At 42.7% G+C, this 25,913-nt stretch overlaps 1 protein-coding gene across 1 annotated transcript in view; it reads left to right on the top strand.

The window, feature by feature from the left end:
- Positions 1–1,547: 1,547 nt before the first annotated feature.
- The window catches only part of TMEM178B (transmembrane protein 178B), a 206,643-nt gene continuing 182,277 nt past the window's right edge, over positions 1,548–25,913 (top strand). The window contains exon 1 of the mRNA XM_058805891.1: positions 1,548–1,929. Coding sequence (XP_058661874.1) covers positions 1,548–1,929 — 382 coding nt within the window. The remainder of the gene's footprint in view (positions 1,930–25,913) is intronic.

Here is a 25,913-nt window from a genome sequence, read left to right as displayed (position 1 = left end):
GCTCGGTGTTTGAACAAGGAAACATTCCCAGGTGTACAGAAGATTGGATTTGCTATTATTTGGGTTAAAAACGGTGAAATGAGATTTCTAAAGCTTGGGGACTCCAGCTCGCCTTCTGTTGCACTTGATCTCTACAAGATGGGTGAGTTATTCCCATTAAAGAGAAAGGGAGTGAAAATTTAAGGAGAAAAAAAAATATGTCTGAATATATAACTACCGATGCCGGGGATACGATCCGTACGAAGCTGCTGAGCTAAAGAACCTCAGCTCCGACGAGGAGATCGGGCCATATGGCAGAGAAATGGTGCAGCCCTAAAGCTGTTGACAACAGTTAGGGGCTGCTCTCCTCTCCCCGTGTGAGGTGTGTGGCTACCCCCCACCTCCGCCCCTCCGCCCCGGTTTGTTTTGGTTCGGTTTTCCCCGACCTCCCTCCCTCCCTCCTTCTCCTCCCCGTTCCTCAGCATCCTCTCCGCCAGCCGTAGCCCTGCCTGCCTTCATCTTGCAGATGGCTAGCGTGCCGCCGTGTTAGGAAAACTGTGCACAACACATCCCAGCGCCGGGCACGGAGGAAGCCTTGCAGCTGCCGGCGGAAGGGGGGGCAGCAGCGTGTCTGTGTGTGTGTGTGGAGGGAGGAAGGAAGGAAGGATGCCGGGGCCCAGGGCAGCCCCCCGCGCTGCCTAGCGGGCCGGCGGCGGCTCCTGCCCGGCCCGGAGCCGGGGCTGCCCGCGAAGGGAAGGCAGAGCCGCGATCGGCTGCCCGGATGACAGCGCCGCCGACTGAAGCGGGAGAGTGAATGGCAGGGCTGGCAGAGAGAAGCCGAGGTGTCTCCGAAGCCAGGATGCCAGCGGCTGTCGGCGAAGGCTGCTGAGGGAGAGAGCCGAGCGTGCCCGCGTCCCCTGAGGCAGCCGGGCAGGGGATGCTTTAACCACGATCTCAAACAGCAGCAGAGGCGGCAGCGACAACAACAACAGATTGCTCCCCCCCTCCCGCTCCCTCCCTTTCGACCCTGCTTTAAACCCAAGCAAGTGACCGACCGTCCAGACGATGATGCTCTTGCTGAGCCACTGACAAAGGAAAAGCGAGTCACCCATTCCTGACACCGGGACAACTGGCTGCTTGCGAGTGGGAGATGTCAGGCTGTTGAACTTTTCTGTCCTGTGATGATGCTGTAGTGATCTGAAGCCATCTCTTCTGGATTTCTGAGTGGGTCAGATTGAACGAGACTAATGGACTGATCAGCCATCGGGTCTCTTCAGGGGCATTCATCCCTTCAGCCCCTGCCACTGGGGTGCTCGTGGTGAAGGGCTGTGTTTCTCCTCACCAGGTCTCCTCTGCAGAGGAGAAGAGGCAGATGAGACTCCAAGACTGCCTCCAGGGCAGAACTTTGTAGTGCTCTCAGCATCCCTCTGCAGCGTGGATGTGAGCCACGGGAGTTGGGGATGTCTGAGGCGGTCTGTGCCAAGTGACACCCAGCAGCTGCTCCGCTCTCACCCCCAGTGGCTTTGCCTGTTGTGAAGATGTCCATGGTGTTTCTGTGAAGCTGAGGCATGGCTGCTGGAAGGTTACTGCTCTATGCTGGCCTCTCTTTAGCTCTGTGTGCCCTTGGCATGCTGGCTGTGGCGATCTGCTCTGACCATTGGTACGAAACTGATGCCAGGAAGCACAGAGAGAGGTGCAAGAGCATCACCACTAAGAGGAATGATCCTGGCTTCATTTATAACTCCAACAACAACCTGCCTCTCAGGGCCAGCAGGTCTAGGTTGGACCGCTGGGAAGGGAAACTCCTCTTGGCAAGGAACAGGAGGCAGATCTTTGCTATGAGCGCTGTTGACGAGTGCAACAGACAGTACAATTCCACCAACATGGGGCTCTGGAGGAAATGCCACCGACAAGGATTCGACCAGGAGCTGGAGGAGCTGATTGCCAAAGGTAAGGGCTGTTTTTGTGACCAGATGAACGTGCCAAGCGCTCCTGAGATGAGCAGGGGCTGAGCAGAGCCATTTGGGCTCACAGATGGGAGCTGGCGTCTCTAGCCAAGTGCTTCTCCTTGCAATGGGTGAACTGGCCTGGCTGGGCACTGCTTCCAGAAGCACTGCCAGGGCAATTCCCCACAGGATCTCTACTCCTGGGGTTTGGGAGCAAGAAGGCAATGAGGGTGAGAAGACACATGCCCCAGAATATCTTTTTCATGCCTCTCTCTCTAATCTGGATGTAGTCTTTCCATCACCATGGTATCAGATTATTTCCACACACAAATAAGAAGCGTGCATAAAGGAGACACTGTTGCCTTTTTTTTTTTTTTTTTCAGTTTGTTTGACCCTGGTAGCTTGGGCAAAGTACATAATATTTTATTGGAGGCTACATGTGTCTGTGTTTCATCGCTGCTTTTCTGAATATCCCATCCATCCTGAAATACACCATTTGCAGTGCTCACATGTAGGCTTTTTCTATCCTCAAATGGAGAGTAAACAAAGAGAAATGCTAAAGAGCAGGAGGAGACCCAGCTTGCTGTTTACACTGAGCTATGCTTTGGAATATTTTCAATATCTACAAAACATTACATGAATTTATTGGAAACGAATAATTTTCTCTTGGGGTGGTGATGCATCTGTTTGCCTGTAGCATTTTTGTGCTTTTTTTTTTTCCCTGTCTTTTGGTCCTTTGTCTTAATTGCTCCCTCAGGGTAGTGACTGAAGGTGATGGTCATTTTGCCCCAAATGTTTCTTTGATCTGAAGTCTAGGAAAGGGGATACATGCATAAACCCCTAGCTAAACAGAAGATGCATGTTTTTGCAGGATGATGAGGGTTTCAGTAAAGGATGAAGGCATCTTTGCTACCCACAGCATGGTTACTTTGTACTACAAAATAACATTTCCCTCCCATGGTTCTTCTGTTGCAATCAGAAGATTCCCCATTGGTTTATTTCCATTGTAGTGAAATCATTGCTCCTTGCACAGTGCCATCTTCCAAAATACTTGTCTTCCAAGAGTGTTCTCTATCCCAAACTTGCTTGATAGCCTTCATTAATTCCCTCCTCAGACATTACAAGTGGAATTATTGCCTAAAGCTAATTATTCAGGAGGGGGGTTCTCACACGTGTGCCCATGTACATGTTTTGTTCCACATGTTTTATGAGTGAGCACTGGCTGTGAGTAGCATGGTAGAAACTTGTACCAAACCAGTCCAAGCAGGTGGTGTACCTGGATCACTGCTTGGGATCCTGCCTGTCTTTCTAGGGACCCTTCATATCCAGCTGCTATTTAACAACTCCTAGGAAATAGATTGGGGTCTTCAGCCCCATTTTTAAATGACAGGTGGATGTGTCAGAAGGCTGTCAGCACCCAGACACCCTGCTGCTGGTTTCAGTGCCAAGGGAATGATTCCTGCTCTCCATCTAGGCGAGGATGGTGTGTGCTGGGCTGGCCATGGTGAGCTGGATTGCTCTGCCACGTGTGCTCGCTGTGCTCGGGGCATAAACAAATTCAACCTTGACAGCGGGCAAACATGTCAACAGAGCTCACCTTTGCAAATGGAGCTGTGGTTATTAGAGAGGATTTTCAGCCTGAAATAAGTGAGAGTCTTTCCTCTTTCTCCACTTGGCTTGTCCTGGGAGCAGGAATGTCCATTTCTCCTGCCAGAAACAGCTGAATTTCTGTGTCTCAGGGTTATGTGTAATGGCAGTGTTACCCACAGGGAGAATGTGACAAAGCAAGATGAGGTGGTTGCATGCAGGAGAAGGTGGTCTTTGAAAGATCTTGCCGTAGTCTCGTGTTCATGTGTGTGGAGTAAGCTAACTCCAAACACCCAGCAGGGGTTCCCTGGGCCCAGTGCAGTGAGTGCCCCCGCACACACACCCTGTGTGGCTGTGGCTGCAGATGGCCAGGCAAACCCACTGCCCCAGGTCAGATGTGCAGCGTGTGCACGTAAAGGAGCTGTGTGCAAATATCTGGGTGTGTCACTCCTTGCCTGCTCTAAGTGTTTTCTGATACACTTCTAGCAAACTTCGTTGTGGGATGAGAGAAGTGCTCGAGGAGGGAGACTTGTAACATTAAACAGCAGCATTTCAGTTCATTTGCTGGCCTTTCTGGGGTGAGGATCTGTCTATGCTGTAGCTCTCAGCCATGAGGAAGAGTCACCCATATAGAGGTATAGCACATATATAAATAAATATATATGTGCTTTGGCACCTCTAGACTGAAACACAGAAAAGGCAAGTATAATGGCAATTCAATAAAATAGTGTTTGACTTGCTCAGAAATAAAAATAGAGATGTTTCCTTTTTGACCCTCACTTATGTGGTGAAAGTGAAGTAAGTGTTGCTGCTGTCCAGTGCTGAGAAGAGCTGTGAGCTCAAAACAAGGCAGGTATTCCAGGTACATACCAACAGGATATATCATGAAGGTAAAAGCTAAAAGTAGTTTTCACTTCCATGACAGATCCTTTTTTGGGGTTTAGGAGCTGCAGGGATGGGTGTGTGGACAGAATATGTCATGTGCAGGTGTGAGGGGCTGCAGATATTCCCTGTGTAGTGTTCAAATAACCTGGCTGGGGCACATATCCTTACACAGATGAAATCACTCTCTATGAGATCCAGGGCAGATAACTTATAAAAGAGGATGGACATACAGCTTTAACTCTTATTCCTCTGTTAATTTAATGTAATATACCTCTTGTAGAAGTGGATAAACTAATGCAGGCTCTGGCCTCAAATATGGTGTATAATGTTATATATAATTGAATGTAAATTTTAAGTGTTTTGGTTTTTTGTTTGTTTGCTTTTAAAGCTGGACAGAATCTGTGATCCATTTAGTTTAAAACAGATCCTACATTTTTCCCTAGGCAAGACTTTCAGTATTGAGAACGGTCTATTGAGATTTGTCTATCAAAGTATAACAAAAAATGGTCATTAAGAGCCTAACTAGCTCTGCAAATACCCTGCAGTTATTCTGCTTGTGAACTCTGCTGAAATTAATACAAGCTATAGGCAATGGCTTGTGGCAGGATCAGGAACTGTGGTACTTGGCAATATTCTGATATCAGTGATTTTAAAAACCAATTCTGTTCCTGAATAGGTTGGGCCACTTCTGTAATTCTATTCTGTATTTATTAATTTTTACTTTCCGGGAAATAAATCAAGACCTTTGTGTTGGATTTAGCCAGAAAAGCTGGAGATCTGTTGCTTCAGGTTTCTTATATATAGGTATAATTGATAGCAGTACGTATACAAAATAGTTGGTCCTATTTTTATTTCTCCTATTCTCTTTTTTGTATTTTCATAGAACCCATGTGCATGTTTTAAACTAATACAATTAGGTAAATAGGCAGTGAATTAAAAGAGATTGTCACAAGTAAGAATACTCAAGGAGAGGCAGACTAGCATGAGACCAAAGGAGTATTCTAAAGTTCCAACAAAATTAGGCAGTTCATTTCTTCTCTTTGACATGATGAAAAAAAAAATCAGAAACAACAGAAATTACAATCAGTAAAGAAGTTATTGGAGTTGAACATGCAAACTGAGGTCTCAGTCTTGCTAACTTTTCCTCTGCTGAATAATCTGTATTTCTGGGAATGGACTGCTTGGACTGAGGGAAAGCACTCTGATACAGAGGGACCAGTGAAAAAGAAAGCTAATAGAGCTGTTCCTCTGACTCTTTCACATCTGATTGAGCCTTTTAGAGTCTTGGGACGAGAGTTTCACTCCTGATCCCTAAAGCCTTGCAGAGTCAGGAAATGCTGTCTCTGGGGTTGTTCAGCATAATATTCTAAACCCCTTCCAATTCTCAGGTGTTTCTCCCTCACAAACTGAGTAGCCTTTGCTGCTGGAGGCTCCTTTGATCATAGAGCTCACCCTGTCCCATCATATCTACTGTTTTCCTGTTTAGCAGGGAGTTTCTAGCAAAAGCAGCAATCCCTCACCCAAGCAACAACTCTGAGTGAGCCAACCAACTGCAGGGCTAAGCAAGCAGAGAGCTGGAATGCAGGTGAGTGTCTGGAGAAGGCAGAGTTTATGTCCTGCTTTGGCAACCAGCAGCTCACAACTCCTTGTGCACGACTTGTAGTGAGCCAGAAAAAAATGGGGAGCCCCAGAGTCTGCCTGCATCCTATGGCAATGCTGCTCAGATGCTTTCCTGCAGTAGTTGAGAGGAAAATGAGAAGGGAAAAAAGCGAATTTCATCATTTAATTATAAAGGTACAATAAAGTAGATGAAGAAGTTGCACAATAACCAGAGTCTGTTCCATTTAGACAATTACTACTCAGAGGACCTTTCATCTTGCCTTTGGAAGGCTGCCAGTTAAATGTGACTGGATGGGGCTCTGATGCCTGCCATTGGAATCCAATTTTTATTTAAAAACCCCCAGAATTTACAATGACCTTGTTTTTCCAACCCTCCTTTTACCTTCTTTCTTTTCTTCTTTGCAAGTCATAGTAAATCCTATTTTAAAAACATTTTATTGTGAGTATACTTAGCCCATGCCACCACTGAAAAAAACCCCAAACCCTAAATAATTCCTGTGCAGCCTACCTCCACATGAAATAATAGGCAAGATTTCTGAGGTGAAAGCATTCTCTGGTTTGGTTTGTCAGAGGCAGGGCATAACTGAGGAAGAAAGGCTTAACAGGACTACTCCAGCCGTCACTAGGGATTATTTATACACAAATGGAAAGAGGCTACTGAGAGAGGCTACTTGCAGCTGTATCTAGCTGCAAAGAGCAAAAAGATTTTTTTTTGTTAAGATTCTTGCCATACCCTACAATGCTCAAGATTTGACTTTTAAAGTGCAATGGTTTTGACAGGTAAATTAGGACAGCCATTTTTTTCATCTATCCTTAATACATTCAAGACTCAAATGCATTGTTTAAAATATGTGCTTGAAATCCCAAATGTTTTTCAAATGGACTCGTTAAAAAAGGGACTTTATTGAAGTCTGGATTCTGATCCTACAGAAGTCAATAGTAAATGTTTTATTGAATATGGTGATGCAGCAAGTTCAGGCCTTTAGTGTTTCCTTTGAGGTTAAAATTGTCCCTGGCTAGAAAGGCCAGTGCAAGGTCTGTGCTCCCTCCTGTCACAGCTGGAGTTCTGCTGGAGGCATCCACTGAAATTCAGGCAATAGACAGCACTGGAGTTGAATCTTAGGCTATCCAGGTACTCAGTTTTGCAGTTTTTGATGCTGAAATTATTCTTGGTCAGTTGATTTAAGACTGGAAGTCAAACAACTGAGATACAGCAAAGCCATCCTCTTGTTGAGGGATTTTCTAAAATCCTTTAGTGGATGAAATCACTGGTTCATGTGTATAAGTTCCAGCAGGATTTGGCCCATCATATCTTGAATAAGCAGTTTAATATTTTAATTAGCAATTCACGAACAAGTTTATTTGCCACAAGTAAGAAGAACCTGACACATTCCTCTGACACATCTGGGATAATTAGTTTGATAATATATATCTGCTAAAAATAATAAGAACATATATGTAATTTGAAAGAACAGCACCTGGTTTTGATCATGAATTTTAAAGGGCAAATTTCAATCCAGCTCTTGGCTTTCAAACAAATTTGCCAGTGAAGACAAATGGAAATTTTGCCTGAGTAAAAATGACAGGATCATGCCCTTCTCAAGAGAAACTGATGTTTGCAGAGCTGCCTGCAGGACTGCATGCTTAATTCCTGTTCATTTAATTGAACATCCAAATCCTTTTGCGATATCTCAGCAGTTTTATAATTTCTACCTACTGCTAAAAATTTGCTAAAGCTGTGGAGGAAAGATTTAATATGGGTGTAGTTGTGTTCTATTCACTCTAAAAATAAAAATTTGAAAGATAATTTTATTTTAATAGAGATGAAATGGTCTGAACTATTTTGTCATCTCCTGCAATAAAAATCCATATTAATATTGCTTTTTTGCATTGAAAAAGTATTTCTGTGCATTTAGAAAAGGTTCAAGAGGGGAATGAGTTCATTAACTATTGCAGAACCTTTGTAGATAAGCCTTTCTGTTTGTAGGTTTAGCAGAAATAATGACAGTAACTTATAATGTGAGTTACTTAATGGCTCATTGCTCACAAACTGCTGCTGGAACTCTTTACTACGCATTTACCTCTTTAGGACCGAAAGAAAGAATTGAGATGGTGTTTCTTAGTCTTTAAGGAAAGAATAAATAAATAATGTGGATTCTGGGATCCATGTTCCCTTAACAGATCATTCAGACTAGAATCCACTTAAAAGAATATAAACTAACACATTTTCCCTGCAGGAGAGAAATCAGAGTAAAAAAAATGGAAATTGATCCATTTTCTTTCTCATTAGGCCTTATTCTTTTATAAATAAGTATTCAGAACTGCCCAGCTGAGCCTGCTGAAATCATAATCCTTTGTAGATAAGTACCAAAATAGATAAAAGAAAGGTAGTACTGCAGTTAGGGCAGGGGCTTACAAAGCTGGAATTCAGTCCAAGCTCTGCCATAGTCTTTCTTCATGACCTGAGGCAAGGGACTAAATCTCTCATACCTCAGCTCAGTAGCAGTATAATAGGGATTTCGTTCGCTATTATTAATGCCAGTTCGCATTCTGCCCTCAGATTTATGAGCCTTAATCATGGATCAGAAATCACGGATCAGAAAAATGTCCCTGGCCTTTTGACATGTGGCTGCACTTTAAATATTGGCAGTGAATGCAGCCTTATGAGAGAGTACAGAGAGACTACAAAGTAATTATGTTCAGCATGAATGGTGTGGCTTTAGAACACCAGGAGGCAAACCACATTCCTGTGAGCACCACAAAATATGGCATTCCTACACATATGCAGTTGTAAAGAAGGATAATGAATAAGAAGTGTGGATGCTTACAGGATGGTCTTCCAAAGATTGAGGGATGGCACCAGAGAAATCATGGGTCATGTCTGCTTGAAATATTAATAAGCAGGTGATGGGGATTGACCTCTTTGGGTGCCTGTAGGAAGAAGTTGACATTTCCTTAATGAAGACAAGTAGATTACACTAATGAGATAGATACAGGGACAGCAGTCTACAGCTGCTAAGAGAAATGACATGGTCAGAGTGATGTGTTGGGAAAATTATATCTCTAGCAGCATCCTAAATGCGTACATGGAGGGCAAGTTCACATTTGTAAAGGTCAGAAAAAGAAATATTGTGGTAATAAAGGCAGGAGGTGGTGAGAGCCTGGATGGTGAGAGGATATGCAAACCTTAGACATCCCCTGGATCTATATCCATGGTGAGAGAGATGAGATGATAATGTTGCTCCAGTTCTGGACCAGAACGACGAGAAAAGTAATAGCATTGTCTGTGATGATCTAGAGGGGAATTACTGAAGAGAGTATATAGTAAAGAAGGAAGAAGGCCATTAGGGACTCTGTTATAATTACAATAAGCTGAGTTTGTTATATGTGTGTCCATGAAGAAATATTAGAGATACTGTGGGTATGGACCTAGGAAGACAAGTCTATGTTAGAGGAGTGAGCTTGGAAATTTCTCCATGGAGATCAGAGTGGAATCTATGTTTGCACTTGAAATTATCAAGGAGTGAAATACAGAAAGAGAAAAAGAGAAAAGCCCCATGAACCCCAGCAGATCTAGGAGAACAAAAGTGTCTTCTGGAGGGCATGCAAAAGGAGCAGATTCAAAGGTGGTGCAGTAGAAGTCAGTAACACCACAGTAGCTGAAGAGAGACACTGCTTCAAGTTTAAACAGCACAAGAGAATACTGCAGGTAGCCAGTGTGCTGCAGCAGCTGAGAACAGAGTATTCAGACCGTGCTGAAGATTGCCCAGTACATAAAGTAAAATTTTAGTAGTGGTTGCAAAGCAGAGGAAACCACAGTGAACTCCAGGAAACTTTTGTAGCTGGCATAGTCAGAGAGGTTGGTGAGGAAGGGAGGAGAGGAAAAGACATGGTATTTATAGGGGAAAATAAATGTTTTAAGATAAAACAGTGTTTTAAGATGAGACTATTTTGAGAGGAAAGAGATTGAATGGTATTTGTGTTATGAGAGTAAAGAGGCAGAGGGGTGTGAGAGGTCAAGGCAAAGAGAGGGCAAGAGCAGCTGTAAGGAAAGGCAGGAGGCTGGGTAAGACTGGCTCAGTGGCAAATAAAAGAAAGGAATAGAGCCACATAGGAGGTTTTCATCTGTAGGAGAGAAGAATGGGGAAGGAGTTGTAGGAAGGCAAGAGGAAACAGAAGGCAAAGCTTCTGGAAGAGGAAGAGCATGGTTTGTCATTTTCTCATGGAAGAACCAGGTGAAATCCTGCGTGACAGCTGAAGTGGGGGCTGAAGGAGGCAGGAGGGTCTGAGAAGGAGCCAAATGTGGCTAAGAGGTGATTGTGACTGTGAGTCTGAGATTTAACTGTGCTGAGCCAGAGTAGTAAGCTGGGAAATGAGCAGAACTTAAATGGGGAAACCATGCATTTATAGAGGAGAAAGTTAGGCAGGCAGGAGGGTTCCCATTAGGGATGCCCTGCTGTGTGAGACATAGCAAAGTCCAGCTGGGATTTGGGGTACAGGGCAGGAGTAGCTAGGGGAATGCAAGGCAAAAGGTCTGTGAATGAAAGAATGCAGCATGGATAACATCTACACGTGGAGAAAGGCAAGGAAAGATAGAGTGATAAAAGAATGAGGGCAGGCGAGAAGTCCTTGATGCTGATGATCTGAGGTGACAGAAAGGCCAAGGAAGCTTGAAGTGAAGAGGTGGCTGGTGCTTGTTGAAAGAGTCCAGGGGATTGTCCAGGTGGTGGAGGAGAAGAATGGGGGGAAATCCACAGGGTTCAGGATGAAGCCCTGCCTTTTTGGGACTGACTGGAGCAAGCAGAGTTGTACACTGAACAGAACAGAAGATGCACTAAAATATACAGCTTAAAGAGCAGAGAAGTCACTACCACTGGCTCTTGTACAACTTGCTCTGCCTTCCTGCTGTGAGTTTATCCTGTGTACCCTTACAGAGGTGTAAGCATGACTCTCCCCAACAGAGTTCAGCAAGTTTGTCCAGTGCTTGCAACAGCCATGTTCCAGTCTCAGCTTGAACCTCAAAGAAGATAAATAAATATCAGGATAATATTAATTCAGGATATTTTCCAGAAAGTGGGAGTTGTGTGTGTGTATGGAGAATGGTATTTGCATAGCTGGGGGCTTTTAAGGAGTTCCAGGATGTCCTGTGTACACAGCAGTGTGGATCCTGTTAAGATATCTCACCAGATGGAGTGAAAGACATGGGGTGTCTCATGGTAGCCCTCACTTAATTCTGAGAACTTCTGTTGGTTATGAGTTTTAACAGCAGACATTTGAAAAAAGCTTCCTAAATGTATTTCTAGACTTTCTAATAGGATGAAACTGTCATGCTAATTTTATTGGGTAACAAAAGCTGTTTAAAAAGATCTTTCTGCCTGAATATGAAAGTATAATTCTTTGTCTCTGTCTGTGTCCCTATTAATCAGTGCCTATCTTTGAATATGCAAAAGAGCCTTTATAGTGTAGATACTTTACTTTCTGCCTAATGGTCATTTAAAGATATAAATATTATAACAGAAACAAACACAAACAAAAGAAACAAACTTTTTCAGATGTTGCAGGTGTAGATTAGGGTCACTAGAGCTATTTCGAAGAGGTGATGGTTTATGGTAGCTGATGATCCAATTATATAGATTTGTCTTAGATTAAGAGAGTATCCAAATGCCTAAACATAAAGGAATTTGAAGAGTAGAATGGTCCCTCTTTTACACAGAGGACAGTTGCTCAACAATGCAAAAGCTCTGCAGGGCAGCCATTTGCATTGGAAAGAAATTTGTAATTGTTGATCCCTAATTACATATTTTATGTTAAATTTCATCCCCTTTCTATTTACCAGTTCCCAAGACTGTCCAGTTTTGTTCATGTGATATTCTGTAATGGTTAAAGAGAAAGGGAGGGATATTATGGTGATCAGAGAGAGAAAGGAGACAGCCAACAGGAGCAGGGGAAATGGAAAAACTCAAATAACTTAATGGGCTCAAATTGGGAAGTTGGACAATTTCCATCTCAGTCTTTTGAAAGATGTGACATTGCAAGTCCAGTAAAAAGGATTTTCAATAAATCTGTCTAATTAGGGTGGTACATTAGGCATGAAAAGTAGCAAATCTATATTTAAAGAAAGGAGCAGAAGTTGTCTGGGCCACAGTGGACCTTTTAGTTTGATCATAATAACACCAAGCAGTGTTTAAAGTAAGTTCTAAAGGAGAGATTAGTTAAATGCACAGGGGAAAATGAAGTAAACAGGCAACGTGTGTTTTCCTATTTGAACTGTGCCCAACTACCCTGATATATTTTGCTAGGAAGATAACTGGGGGTTTAAGATAAGGAAATGCTTCAGACCTAAATTATCAGGATTTTGGTAGAGCATTTTATATTCTGCCCCTAAGGACATGGTTTGTTGTGATGTTAAGGTAATTAGTACAAAATTTACAGAGGGTTTAAGGAACTGACTGAGGGAAGGCAAAAAGTTCTGAGAGGGGAAGTGTCAAGATGAAGTCAACAGTAGAATTCCTGGAGTAGGGGACCAGTAGCATCTTTGCACAGAAGTTGGCAGGGCTCATTGAGCTAGATTTGAAGGGGGAAAGAGATAAAGCCAGGCTTCTTAGAGATAAGCCTGAGGGTGGCACACTCATGTTTTAGGGACAGTGTGCTAGCAAGGCCCTTTGGTTTGCTGTTGCAGTGGAGGTAGAGGATTCATGTGGCAGCCAAGACTTGAGAGTGAGTGGTGTGTTGGAAGAAGAGACTGTGGCCTTTGGAGAAAGAGGCAGGCAGCACAGGAGGACTACAAGGATGTAATAAGGATATGCAAAAAGGAAATTAGAAGGGCCAAAGCACAACTAGAATGATTTGATCATCTTAAAGGCCTTTTCTAACCCTTTTCTAACCCAAGCTAGTTGGGTTTGCTCTGCCCCTTGGGCCTGTCTGCAAGCAGAGGGTATTGTTTAATCAAAAGGAGATTACCTTCACCTGGCCATACCATTGTTTTCCAGTCATTCAGTAACTAAGACTTGGTATCTCAAAGCTTGCTTTCATTTCAAACTTATAGTTTCCATATTCTCAAAATCTTTTGCCAGGCAATCATATTTATAAGGCTTTCCTGTTTCATCTTCCCCAACACACGAGGAAAGAGGAATCCTTTCTACTCGGTGTCTTGAGGGAGAATCCTTCCATTTTCAAATGCTATTCTTTCTAACTCATTGATCCTGGTGGGAAAGGTAGTCACAGACTCCCAGGGCATCAGCTTTGTGGGGATGGGAGCAGGACCAAATCTCACTGTCCACTCCATAAGGTCCATGTTTATCAGTGGTGAAGAGGCTGCAGAATGTGCCTATACAGTGTCCTGGCCTCTGGACCTGGAAAATTCCATTTGTAGAAAGCATGGGGTCTTGTTTTAAACATTTTTTTAAACAGAAGGTGTCATTGGGAAGAGTGTGGCAATTTAAGTGTCTTCCAGAGAAGGAGGGACAGGCTCCTTGATTGGTTGGAAGCAGGAAAGATGTATGTCTGTGTAAATTTTCCTTCACACTGACAGTGATGGCACTACAGGGACGGCCTCTGCTTCTCCCCCAGTCTTTCCTTCCTGTCCCCTATGCTGTTCTTTCTGGTGTCCCCTGCACTCTGTGCCACAGCAGAACTTGTGGCACATCTGCCCCCTTTTGTTCATCAGTTATTATCAGCCTCCAGCCTGTGACACAGCAACTAATTGCATTGCCAATGCCTTCAAATGAAGAAGCAGTAGGAGCAGGAGCAGATGAACTCTTCAGCACCAAAGTCCTCTTTGCCCATGTGTGACTCTAAAAGTACAAGTACAAAGGGAGAGAAAGGAGAAAGGAGCAGGACTTTAGTGGGAAGCTGCCCACAATGCCGAGACATGGGCAAAGGTTCAAAGTCAAGCTCTGCTTCACCTGCTGCCAGCCTTGCTTCCATCTGAGGGGTCTTGGTGTCCATTTGGTTTTGTTACCAGGGTGTAGCTTTTGGCTGGTGGCATTAGGATGGCTGGAATGGCACAGCTTCTTTAAAGATTTTCTGTCCTTTGAATGCAATTCATGGCATTTTGGGAGTTCCTGTACCTGAAGTTTGAGGTGACCTGCACTTGATTGCTCTGGTTGGATGGTACATTTTACCTGACACCTAGGAAATTAGGTTGTTTGAATATTCCTCTTGGGCACGTGAGTTAGGAACTGAAATACCTCCTCTGAGGACTGAGGCTCTTCAGGTTGCTTGGGATAATGTTTCATTGAATGTCTTTAGGATCTGTGTTTTGAAATGAGATCCAACTGTTTAGCTCTCAGAAGGCACAAATTGCCCCAGTTATATCTATCCTGGTGGCAATTTACACCAGGGTAGGACTTGGTTCTAATACTCAAATACGAACATTTCTCCATTCATTTCAATGCTTTCTTTCCAGGTTTTGGTCTGTGTTAAAATGCAGGTCAGAGCTCCTGAGTTTAAGTTTTAATTTGAGTAAGTCTCACTCTCCATCAGAGCTATGGCAACAATCTTTTAAGCTGATATCATGGTTTAGGCATTTGTGCACACATACCTGAACCAAAAGATAGAGGCAACTATGTAGAAAACTGGATATGAGTGGAAGAAATAGGTCAGGAGTTCTCTCTATGGTCTTTAACAGTTTCTTTTACCACCAGGCTGTTCCTTTCCAAAGATAATATATCAATTATTTTTTCATTGTTTCTAAGGTCTGGGAGCTGAGAAGTGACTCCTCTGACATTTTGGTATATTGCTGTAAAAAATATGGGGAAAGTTTTCACATGAAACATGTAAGAGCCAAAGTTTACCCATCACAGATGCCAATCTGCTTTCAAAGGATTTAACAAGGCCTATTGTCTACCATGCTGTTTTTTTGTTTGATATTTTTCTGTTGATGTATTGTCTTTGTAGCTTTTTCATCTGCTAATTGATGTATGGCTGTATATACTGGTCTTTCAGCTGTTCTCCAGCTTTATATTAGAAGTACTACTTTGTTTTTTTGTGATTCTTATGGTTCTATTTAAAGGTTTAGGAAGATAAGTCTGAAATAAATTTGTAGCTCTCATGGATTAAAGTAACTTTATTGAAGTGAACCAGAGATGCAGTGGGTGCCTGAGCCCTCAGGCAGCCTGGAAAAATGACTTAGCAAGGTGATCACAGTCATTTCACTGGAGCATCATGTTTCAAGCCAGAAGGTGAAAATTCAAACTCACTGATGAAGGGGAGGTCAGAGTAAGAATGAAACTACTGGGACTGAAAGTTTGGAGTTGTGGACAAAAGAAAATGGTGGCAAAGTTAGGGAAAACATGTGCAAAGAGAGAAGGGAAAGATTGCGAGAAGCACTGGTAAGGAGAGACAGCAGTGGCTGCAAGGGGAGCAGACCTTTTTTTGAGTGTTAAGGCCAGAATCTGTCCTTGAACAAAAATTGAAGTGACAAAAGGTATATAAACACCATGTTTCCCCTTTGGCTGTTAGCAAACTATTGACATGTGTGTGGAATGTGCGGGAAGAGCCTGAACTCTAATGCTGCCTGTGAACCAGACTCATGGTGAAATTTTTCTGTCAAAGATGTGTTTGTGTCCTTACTGTAGTAGGGGCAGGACAAGGGCAAGCCTGTGACCAGCCTTTTTTATCTTGAAAGGGTTATTTCACCTGCCATTTCTGTCCTTGCAGAGCCTCCTTGGGGGCAATTCTTCCAGCAGAGCACTTCTGATCAAGTTTTCCTTCAGAAACTGAAGCAGGAGCCAGAGTCCTTTGGAAAGCCCTGCATATAAATATCTTGTTTAGTTAGTCTAATAAAGGTATTACTAACAGTGCTGCTTGCAGGATTTATTGGGGGATTTCACTAAGACAGTGTTAGCAGTGGAATTATAGTCATTCTCATGTAAGACCTTGTCAATGCGAGAGAAAATAACATTGATCCAATCAGAGATATTTTACAGGATCAATGTAATATTCTTTTGCATAATCACAACCAAAGGATTATGGGCCTGTGCTGGGAGTGATGAAGGATCACTTGACAGATCACAGCCTCATTTGTTCTCATCCTTTTAACTGGTGAAGTACAGGCAGTTTTTAAAAGTCTGCCTCTATATCCCTGTATCTTAAATACATCAGGGCTCCTTTGGGCCACAGGCATTATATACTCAGTCTATTGCTTTTAAACAATATTTTTGGCTACATGCATTTTTCATAACTGAGCCATACTGAAGCATCTTGGTATGACCTTGAGACAATTCCCTCTGCAATCCAGGAAACCAATGTACACAAAATGGGAAATGAGGCCCTGAGGTGAGCAGAGAGGAGGAGAAGACAAATCAATGCACAGCACGAGCCTTATAACCCAAACATCTTAAGGGATTCTGAATAAGTTTGTGTAATTGAGCTTTTGGGTAGTGCAGCAATTCCTCCAAGGGGACACAAGCATTGAAGATGGCAGTGAATTCAGGAGGCTCAAGAGCATCTTGTGGTATGCTGGAAATAACTCATTATCAAACAAGTCCCCCTCATTGTTTACAATATTGTCTTTGCATTTTTTCAAGATCCCAGGTCTGCTCTATTGCTTTAATGACAGTTTTGTCATGCCTTGTGAAAGTCCTAAATCCCTCTACTGGCTGCAGTTACCTAGATATTCCCTTGGCTTTAGACAGGCTTCTTCTGCTGTGGAAGAGAAGCTGTGTGTTTGATAGCTTCACCAGATTTGATGGAATGGTTCCTTTGGATTTGCACGTCCATCTCAGTAAAGGATGGAAGGGGAAAATGGTGGCTGAGGTGCAGAGCAACGGCTCGGCTCACTGATAATATCAGGGACCATTCAAACTCCAATCCTGTGGTTTCAGATGACTACAACTGCAGGGCTGCAAAAGTTATTTGGGGAAGAAAAACCAGCTATTACAAGTGACATTTAAAATTAGATGGGACATAGCTCTCGTGAAATACAGCAGGCATCAGCTTGTTTCCATCAGGACTAGGACAGATGACCGAACATGTCCCTTTTTCAGTCACAGGCAGAGTCTGGCCTGAATCAGAGCACACAGCTTTGCTAGGAAGAAGTGACTAATGTGAAGCATGTGTACAGAGGAGTATGTGAGAGGATGCAGGAGCCTTTTGGAATTAACCCTTTAAACAAGTGCAGGCTGGGGAGAAAATCTCCAGGAGCTTTGTGGTCTCTGCAGCTTTACCTTGCAGCAAGAGGCATGGGAGGGGGAAGAGGAGACAGGGTTCCAGATCACAGATGGGTCACAGCCTCCAGGCAGCACCAACCCTGGCAAAGCCCCCTTGCTGGCCTCGTCCTTGCAGGCTCGTGTTTGGCAATGCAGGTCTTGCACAGCCATCACTGTGGGGTGATTTGGGGAGGCTGTCTGGTTTGACAGCTCCCCTTTGTGTGGCCCATTACCTCCTGTGCCAGGTGGCATACAGCCCCTCCTTGTGCAGACTGTGACCCCCTGTGATGCTGCACCTGTGTGGGCTCCTGCTGCCCACGGGGAACTCTGATGTTGGCCATTTCCATGGGACCTGGATAACTCTGTCCTGCCTGTTAGCCTTGGGACATGGGTCTGGCACTGTGGGTAGCACCAATATGGCAAAGCAAACTCAGGTTGTCAGAATGATTAAGTGAGAGTAATTGTGGTGTCACTTTATTTTTTCTCCTTGCTACCTCAAAAAATCAGTGATCAGATTGCTTTAGCAAAATGCAGTGCCAAGAAGTAATTGGTGATAGCAATCATGCACTGTATCAGCTCTGGCCACAGAGCTTTGGTCTTTGGACAGTTTTTATATCCTTGCAATTCATGAGTGCCTGTCATTTGTTCTGTCAGTGAGTCTGCAGAAAATCTGTACTAAAATGAGGTTAGGGGTTCAGACTTAAACCCAGAAAAGCATGAAAAATCAGAGCAAATCCATGCTGATAGACTATACTTTGTTGTGTAAGTTCAGGATGGACCTTTATATGGGATTTTCACTCTTAACTCACAGCATCCTGGTGCTGAGAGTTAAGTTAGATCATGGATATTTCTGGATTGTGCGTACTTTCATGTTAGTGGATCCATAGGCATATGATGAGCACACCAGTGTAATTTGCATTTTAAAGTAGTCTTAAATAAGTTCCCATGTCTGCAGCTGGGCTTTGAGAAGACTGTGTTCCCTGGAGTTAGCCCAGGGCAACGTGCTGAAGATCACACATAGCTTTTACTCTGTTCTTGCTCAAGCAAAACTGCTTTTAAGTCCAGGGGAGCTAAGTCAGCCTTGCTGAAGTTGGAAGCAAATGTGCCTTTGACTTCAGTGGGACATAGATTTTGCCCAGCATTAATTTTTTCTTGTGAAAAGTCTTCAAGAAAAAATGGAGAAAGGCCTTGTAAACCAAACCTCATAGGGATTTACTAATCACTCCTTCTTGCATAGGTTTGGTGCCATGTGAGTCCCCTGAAATATTACCTTGAGTCTAGCAGGAGGTTTGCCTAGAGAAAATGACCTATATACAAGGCAAGTGCCATGTAGCACTTGCAGTTAACGTTTTATTTGTTGGTATAATAAAAGCATGTCAACAATTCAGTGTTGCCAAACTCTGTTTGACTGGGATATGTAGTTTTTTTCCTGAGGAGACAGTAAAATTATGTTCATTTGTTTCTTTACTACACTGCTCCTGGCAAAGAAAAATTTGTGCCAGGGCTGATAAATATTTGAGTGAATTTTTTGAGGTTGTTACTCTGAACCACTGCCCAAAAAAAGTTCAAGGAAAAATAAGCCAAGGCTTCATATCAATTCATATACCTACCCTTACTAATAAAAATGTTAGGTCTTTAGTTGAATAGTCCAGTACACCTCTGACATTGTGGTCTTTTGTAGAAGTAATTTCTTCTGTGAAAGCTGCAAATGTAAATGCTCCCTTTCAACCAGTCTCACTCAAAAATAAATAACTGAGATCTTCCTTGATGCACATGGTGTCGACCAAACAATTTCCATCGTCTTAGGCTTGTTACTTTTTCGTTTTTCCCAGAGGGATTTGCAATCATTACGAGTCACTTTCCATTTTGACTTGTAGCCCAAACAATTGCACACAAGTGCGAGGCTTCGATAAAAGCTGCTCACTGCAGATAAGAGTGACCCCCATTTACGAGCAGGTAAGGTCAGGCCTTTCCATCATAACCTTTTAGTGGGGATGCTGATCTTTCAGGCTATTACACAGGCTGGAGAAGCATACCATGATGTCCATGTCACTGAGATTTTTATACCATCCCATCACAGTAGCATCTAAATACTGACATGCACAACTCTGTGAGGAAATACAGCTCAGAAACTGTCTGGAGTAGATATGCCATGTATTATTAATTACCCAGCTGAAGCATCTGTAGTAATATTTGTACTATGGGCTCTGCAGTTCTATTCCCCCCCAATCCTTTTGAGCACTTATTTGAATATTGTTATTTATTTTAAGCTGCCTGGTGATGCCCAAGCTTGAGGAGCTTAATTGTGCTGTAGCAGGGGAAGTTGGGCACTTGTGCGGTCCCTGCCGTCACGCGGGCTGATTCAGCAAAATGGCCGATGCGGGCACAAGAAGTGTAAATCAGCCAGGGCTGCAAGAAGAGCACTTAATTGAAGCTTTATCAAGTGCCTGCAGAGCTGACCTCCGAGCAGCAGCTGAACCACAGTTGGGATGGGAGCGAGCCAGCAGCTTTCACTGATGACTAAGCCCGTGTGCTGGGAAAGGATTTGCTTAGGAAACTTGCCTGCTTTACCCATGGGTGGCAGAGCGCTGCATAGCTAGGGGTGACTTAAATCATTCTGCCTAACTCACTTAAGTTATTCCTTTCAGCAGATTCAGAGCTTTTGGGACGATTGGATGGCTCTGTAGCTGTGTACAGGGGATTTGAGTGAAAGGCAGTCGGGGTGAGCACATTGTTAATAGCACAGGGGGTGCCAGGCTGTTTGGTGACATGATGGCAAATTTGGGTCTGTGAAGTCTTTCTGTGCTGGTCTGGCATTGGAAGGGTGGGTCCTGCACATTTTCTATCCCTTCTGCATGAGCATTTTCCTGCTCTGCATGTCTGCAGCTGTGTATGCAGAGACAGGTAAATATCCAAGAGTTGTAGATATTTGCCTGTTGAGAAATGGATCCCACTGAACTGCACAAGCATACTAAACAAAATAATGCCCTGAAGGCTGAAAGCAAAAGGAGAAAGAACTGTGTAAAATTTTACAAAGCTGAAAATAATAGAGGACCAAATTAATTTGGAGATAAAATCTAAACAATCTTGACAGGTAATTGGAAACTTATCGACAACATTCTACTGCATGTCCGCAAAAAACTGTAGTGCTATATCTGAGAAAGAAGACGGTATTGTTTAAAATTACAATGGCTTTGCTATGAGGGGAAGTAAAAATAGCAGGAAATAAAAATTGTGAATGGGCCTTTTCTCACACACAGGAAGAAAAAAGGGCAACATACTGAAATATCTGGAAATTAAAACCTTGCAATGATAACAGCTAGGTAGGAGAAGAAAAAGAAGAAGGAAGGCAATAGGTAGCTGTGTTGATACAGGAAGCAAAGTTCCAAAAGCTATTAAAACCCAGACACTTCAAGTAAATTATTATTATATGCTCTGTAATAGCAAAGCATATTAATGATAGAAATACTAACAATAGTATTTGCCTTTTGCTAAATGGAAATGATTAAGAAAACCTGTGGAAGTTAAGGATATTTTTAATAATGTTTAATTAATATTAATTTTTATTTCTCATTTGGGAAAATCCTAGATAAGATATTCTCACCATGTGATGACAACAAAATACTTTCTTCTCCAGCAGTAATTTAGACTGATAGAACAGTTAATAAGTTCAGTCATTTTAATTTAATTGATCTGAATAATTTGATTCCAAGCATTTTAAAAGACCTAGCTAAGGAAATGTCCAGATTTAATTCATATAAATAGAGATTTCTAGAATTTGCCTGGATACTGGTGAAATAGCAAAGACCTGGAAGAAAGCTGATATTATTCAAATTCTTGAAAAGTGTAAATATAAAAATGCAAGGAAAAGTAATGCAGCAGCTAATGTAATTAATGAATAAATTATTAAAGAGTTAAATACAGATATGCTAACTAATGCTAATCAAAATGGATTTATAACAATAGATCTCATTAAAGAATTTTTGTTGATAAAGGCGCTAGTGTTGATTGACTATTCCTTCTCTTTTTTTAGGCACTTGACAGGGTACCAGATGACATTTTTATTAATAAACCAGAGAAATCAACATGATACACATTAAATGGATTAAAAAGCTGGGTAAATTATGGAGTTTAAAATGAAATTTTCTATAGACATAAAACAGATTTCACAGGATGTTACAGGTAACGGTTTTTTACATTAGGCTAGCTATCATTTTTATTAAAGGACTAGGGAAAAACATGACAAAGTAATCCATAAAGTATACTTATAATAGTTTGGGGAGTGCTAAATAATAATGCAAACCAGGTAGCTCTGTGGAAATGGTTGAGGAGAGCACACTTGGTAATGCAGGGCTTATGGAGCTCAACCAGCCAAGCTTAACAAAGAGAGGACTGAGGGATGGCTTCACCATAGGCTGTAAAGCTGCATATGGAAAGAGAATGTGCTCAGAGAGGACTCTGTATCTAGCAGGCAGATCCATCACAGGTGAAGGGCTGAGGTTAAAGCAGCTGAATTCAGATGAGATGGAAGGCCAGTTAGTGGGGAAGGTATTAACCCAAGGAACAGCTTCCTCTTGGAGGTGGCAAATTTTCCATTGCAAACACCTTGAAAACTTAGATTGTATTTTTGAAAACTTAGATTGTATTTTTCAAACTGAAATGCATTCTGGGCAGTCTCATGGCCTCTAACTGGGCATCTGAGTGAGTGATCACAGAGCTGCCTTGTGCACTCATAATTTATAACTGAACATTACATGGAAGTTGTGGCTCTGGAAAATGAGTGCCTGACACCAAGAGTTCAGATTTTTCCTGTCAGTCAAAGGGTTCTCTGGCTTTCCTGAATGTAGAGCAAGACTTGGAGTATTTTATGTGTGTAAGTACGCAAAGACATAAATGCACCCACTTCAAAGGTTTGTGTAACTGGGTGGATCTGACTCCACAGCAATGCAGCCTAGGAATGCTCTTAATGCAGGGCCACGTTCTGCTGCTGCTCCAAGATCAAGCTGAGAGGATTTTATCAACATCATCAGCATTTTACTGTGACATAACTCAGAACTGAGTTTACCCTTGCAAGTTAACATGGCCAGCTGTCCCACAAGAGAGGATGTGGAGGGTGATGTCAGGAACAGGCAGTAAAAGAGGGAAAGAATACAAGGGAAAGTTAGAGAGGAAGGAGAGATGCAGTAAAACCATCAGCAGCACAAGAGAGGCTAGAAAACAGAGAAATGTGGAAGCTGCATTTTAAGCTGTAATTTTGTGTACATAAGGAAAAGAAGGGAGAGAAGTATTGCACAAAACCAGGGAAATTTGAGAGTATGTACTTAAAAGATGGGGAGAGAGAAAAGGAGAAGAAACAGAAATGTTTGTTAGTCTTTGTGACCTTCTGTTACACTTACTGAATTATTTATTCTGATATTTGCTGGTATCTTCCTGCCAGCCATTTTTTGTCACGATATAAATAAGAGCAGGACTCCGTTACTGCTATTGCTGGAGGGATTTTGATGTTGAATGGCAGCGGGCACCTTCCCCCTCCCCCTGGCATCAGGCGATTATGAATTATGCCGAGTGCCTCTAATAACTAAAGGGAAAGGGCTGCTCAGCACATTTGGAATGTAAATCTCATTTTTTTCTCTTTTGTAGGTCATGAAATGCAGCCCTTTTCTAAACCCCTGTGCTCAGATCACAAGCTACTGCTGCACACAAATTCCTCAGTCTATCCTCTGCAAGGGTGGCATTTGACCCAATGCTGAACCCCTCAGCATCCTGAGGGCTTGAGATAAGATTGTTATTATTGTTTTAAACACAAGCATGCTGCATCATGTCACTTAAAAAGTGCTGCATAGATGTTATACCACATGGGAAAACAGACTGTTTAAAAACAGAGATTTGATGTATTCCAATTCAAAAGCAAGAACTTAATTTATGTTTTTTTCCATAGCCTGCAGGTAGTCATGGGCTACAATTTGTAGGGAATCTGCACTTACTGGCCAAAACTTCAGAAATGTTGACTGCCCAGCCCCTTTCAAGCAGCCATATAAGAGAACAGGCACTTTTGGGCCCCATATTTAGTTCCTGAGCTCTTGCATCTCCTGCCCTTGGCACCTTCTTTGCAGGAGCAGGTTCTGTGCTGCAGCTTGAGGATCTGATGGCCTCTGGAGAAGATGCATGTTTCTGCTTTGCAAGAAATGAAAGGGAGGGGAGAATCCCTTAAACATTGATGAGCTGAACTTTCTGCTTTATGACTGGAGTAATTTAGTTATGAATCAGGTCATAGATGGTCAGTTTTTGTTTCCTACTGTACTGGCATTGTGCAACATGCAGTACAGACCTTGTTTCATTTTGGAAGAGTAAGCAAATTATGTGAATAGGTAAAAGGAGGGCATGCAGGTAAAAGGGAAAAAAGAAATTAAAAGTATTTGGTGCTTGTTTTGCTTTTGGGAAAGACAGTTTCTGTCTGTGGGGAGAAATTAACTTTTCTACACAACTTAAATCTCTCTTAAATCCTTAAAATGGAGCTGTGGGAGTGACATGGCACTGAGGCCTTGCTGCTGGCCAGTTTCACCTTATCATATTCGCTCAGAATATTTCCAGCCCAGCAGAGTAACTTTGCTGACAGCCCTGCACAAGCTCCAAGATATTTTCTTGCTTATAAATTAAGTTTTCCCAGCAATCCACCCTGCTACTTCAGTTATCATCACTGGAGAGCGGATGTCCTCAGGGACTCAAAAAGGACTATGCAGTCTCTCACCCATGGGTTTTAACTTGACCTTGCTCACATCACTAGTGACCAAAAGTCATTACCATAAGTGGCTTATGTGAAATGTATTGGTCTCAGTCAATTATAAGCAGACAGTTGTCTGCATGACTAAACCACCATCCCAAATGGTGCTTTTTTTGGGAAGTCCTAAGCATAGGCAGGGTCAGTACAGCTGGACTGAAACCTCAGCAAAAGCACAAGGAGAACAGACTTTAAGTTTTGTGCTTATTCACTTTCAATAGAATGAAAATAACACAAGCGGTAAAATAGCTGTAGAAGGTATTTCAGGTCTGCATAATTTAGAGCAGTCTCTGGGGCTGCTCTGACTTACACATGGGACAGTCATACTCCCCAGACAGCCCCCATCTTCAGAAGACACCAAGGTGGCAGAAAGCTTTTCTGGCAGCCTTTGCCCCCACCTCTGCTGAGGCAGAGCAGAGACCAGCAGCCCAGACTAATGTGCTGTGCCCAGCACATCAGTTTTTACCCAGTGTGCCAATACAAGCTCAGCCTTTCTCTTCACAGAATATCACACTGTGGACAAATGGGATGCTGTCTGCCAGGCCTTTTTGAGCCACAGAGAACCGTCAGACTTGCTGTGACTACCCAGAGGTACTCAGCTTTGTTGGGGTACAGATGGGGTGAGATGCAGAGCCAGGGCCATGGCCCAGGAGGAGAGAGAACAGTTGGTCCATTTTGCTTTAAGCTACAGGCAGCAGATTTTCAATCTGGGAAAGGCTTGCAAGAACTGATCCGGAAATTCAAAATAGCAGATTTTTCTCAGAACTGGAACACCAAAGTAGACATTTAGTTTGAATCAGCTGAAAGCCCCTGATTTAGTAACAGATATTTAATTTTGATTTTGCTTTATTTATTCATTATCTTGGTAAACACGTGTTGACTGCTGCCTGCTGCTAAACCCCAAAGCTTCCTCTCTTCCAGCACTCTCCTCTCCCCAAGCCGTGGCAGTGGAACAGTGGAACAGTGCAATGTCTCTCTGCACAGCTACAGGGAACCAGCTCTGGGAGGAGCCTTCTTGCAGGCCCACTCTTTGCTGTGACCTAATCATGTCTTTCTGGCTTTCCCTACAGTGGGAGAAAGCTTTACTTTGTGCCTGCACTCGGGTTCCTTCTGCAGCTCTGTGTAGTCCTGCAGTCATGGTACATTAAAATTCACCTCAAAACATTAAAACTGAGCTCCAGGATGGGATTTCTACCAAGGGGCCCAGCAGAAGGCCTGGTCTTTGATTAAGGACCGGGTATCTGAGCTGACTACTGTCCTGAGGAAAAGGACTGCCTCAAAGCATAAAATTGAAACAGTGAAAGAATTATTGAGATATTCTGTTTTCCTTTTTTTGCCAAGAAGCTCAGGTGCCTTGTCTGCAATCTCACAAAAATCTGAGCTAGAGCTGGAAGTGTGTCCAAAACTCTTGACCCCTAGTCTTGTGCTTTAGCTGTAAAAGCAGCCTTTCTTCCTGAACAGCTGTAGTAATGGTCTGCCAAGGGAATGAAGAGAAATGGAGACTCTTGTCTCCAGTATTATGATTCTGAATAAAGCCTCAGGTCAATGTAATCAGACATACCGAAAAGAGAACGATGATGTCTCTATGACATGGTTGAATTACTGGCATTGCAGAGCTGGTCCAATTTTTTTCATAAATGGTAAACTTATCAATGTGGAGAATCAAAGGGTTTTGTGAATTTTTGTCAAGCACAGTGACAAAATAATCACTATAGTGTCAGAAGGCAAGGAAGGATTGAGGGAAACAAGGCAGTGGAAAAGTAATTTTTTTTCAGCACAACAGATGTCATTGTGGAAATTATAACAATTTCTAATATTCTAAAAATAGACTTCCATTTTTTTTAGGGAATATTTCTCAAGGGAAAATTGATCCAAAAATCAAAGCATTTCTTTATTGTTTTGCCAAAACATTCTGGGTTGACCTAAAATTATTTTTTTTTATCTTAACATTTCACTGAAAAGCTTTAA

Source organism: Ammospiza caudacuta, chromosome 5, assembly GCF_027887145.1.
Source record: "Ammospiza caudacuta isolate bAmmCau1 chromosome 5, bAmmCau1.pri, whole genome shotgun sequence".
Lineage (NCBI taxonomy): Eukaryota > Metazoa > Chordata > Aves > Passeriformes > Passerellidae > Ammospiza > Ammospiza caudacuta.
This window is presented reverse-complemented; position numbering and strand designations above follow the sequence as displayed.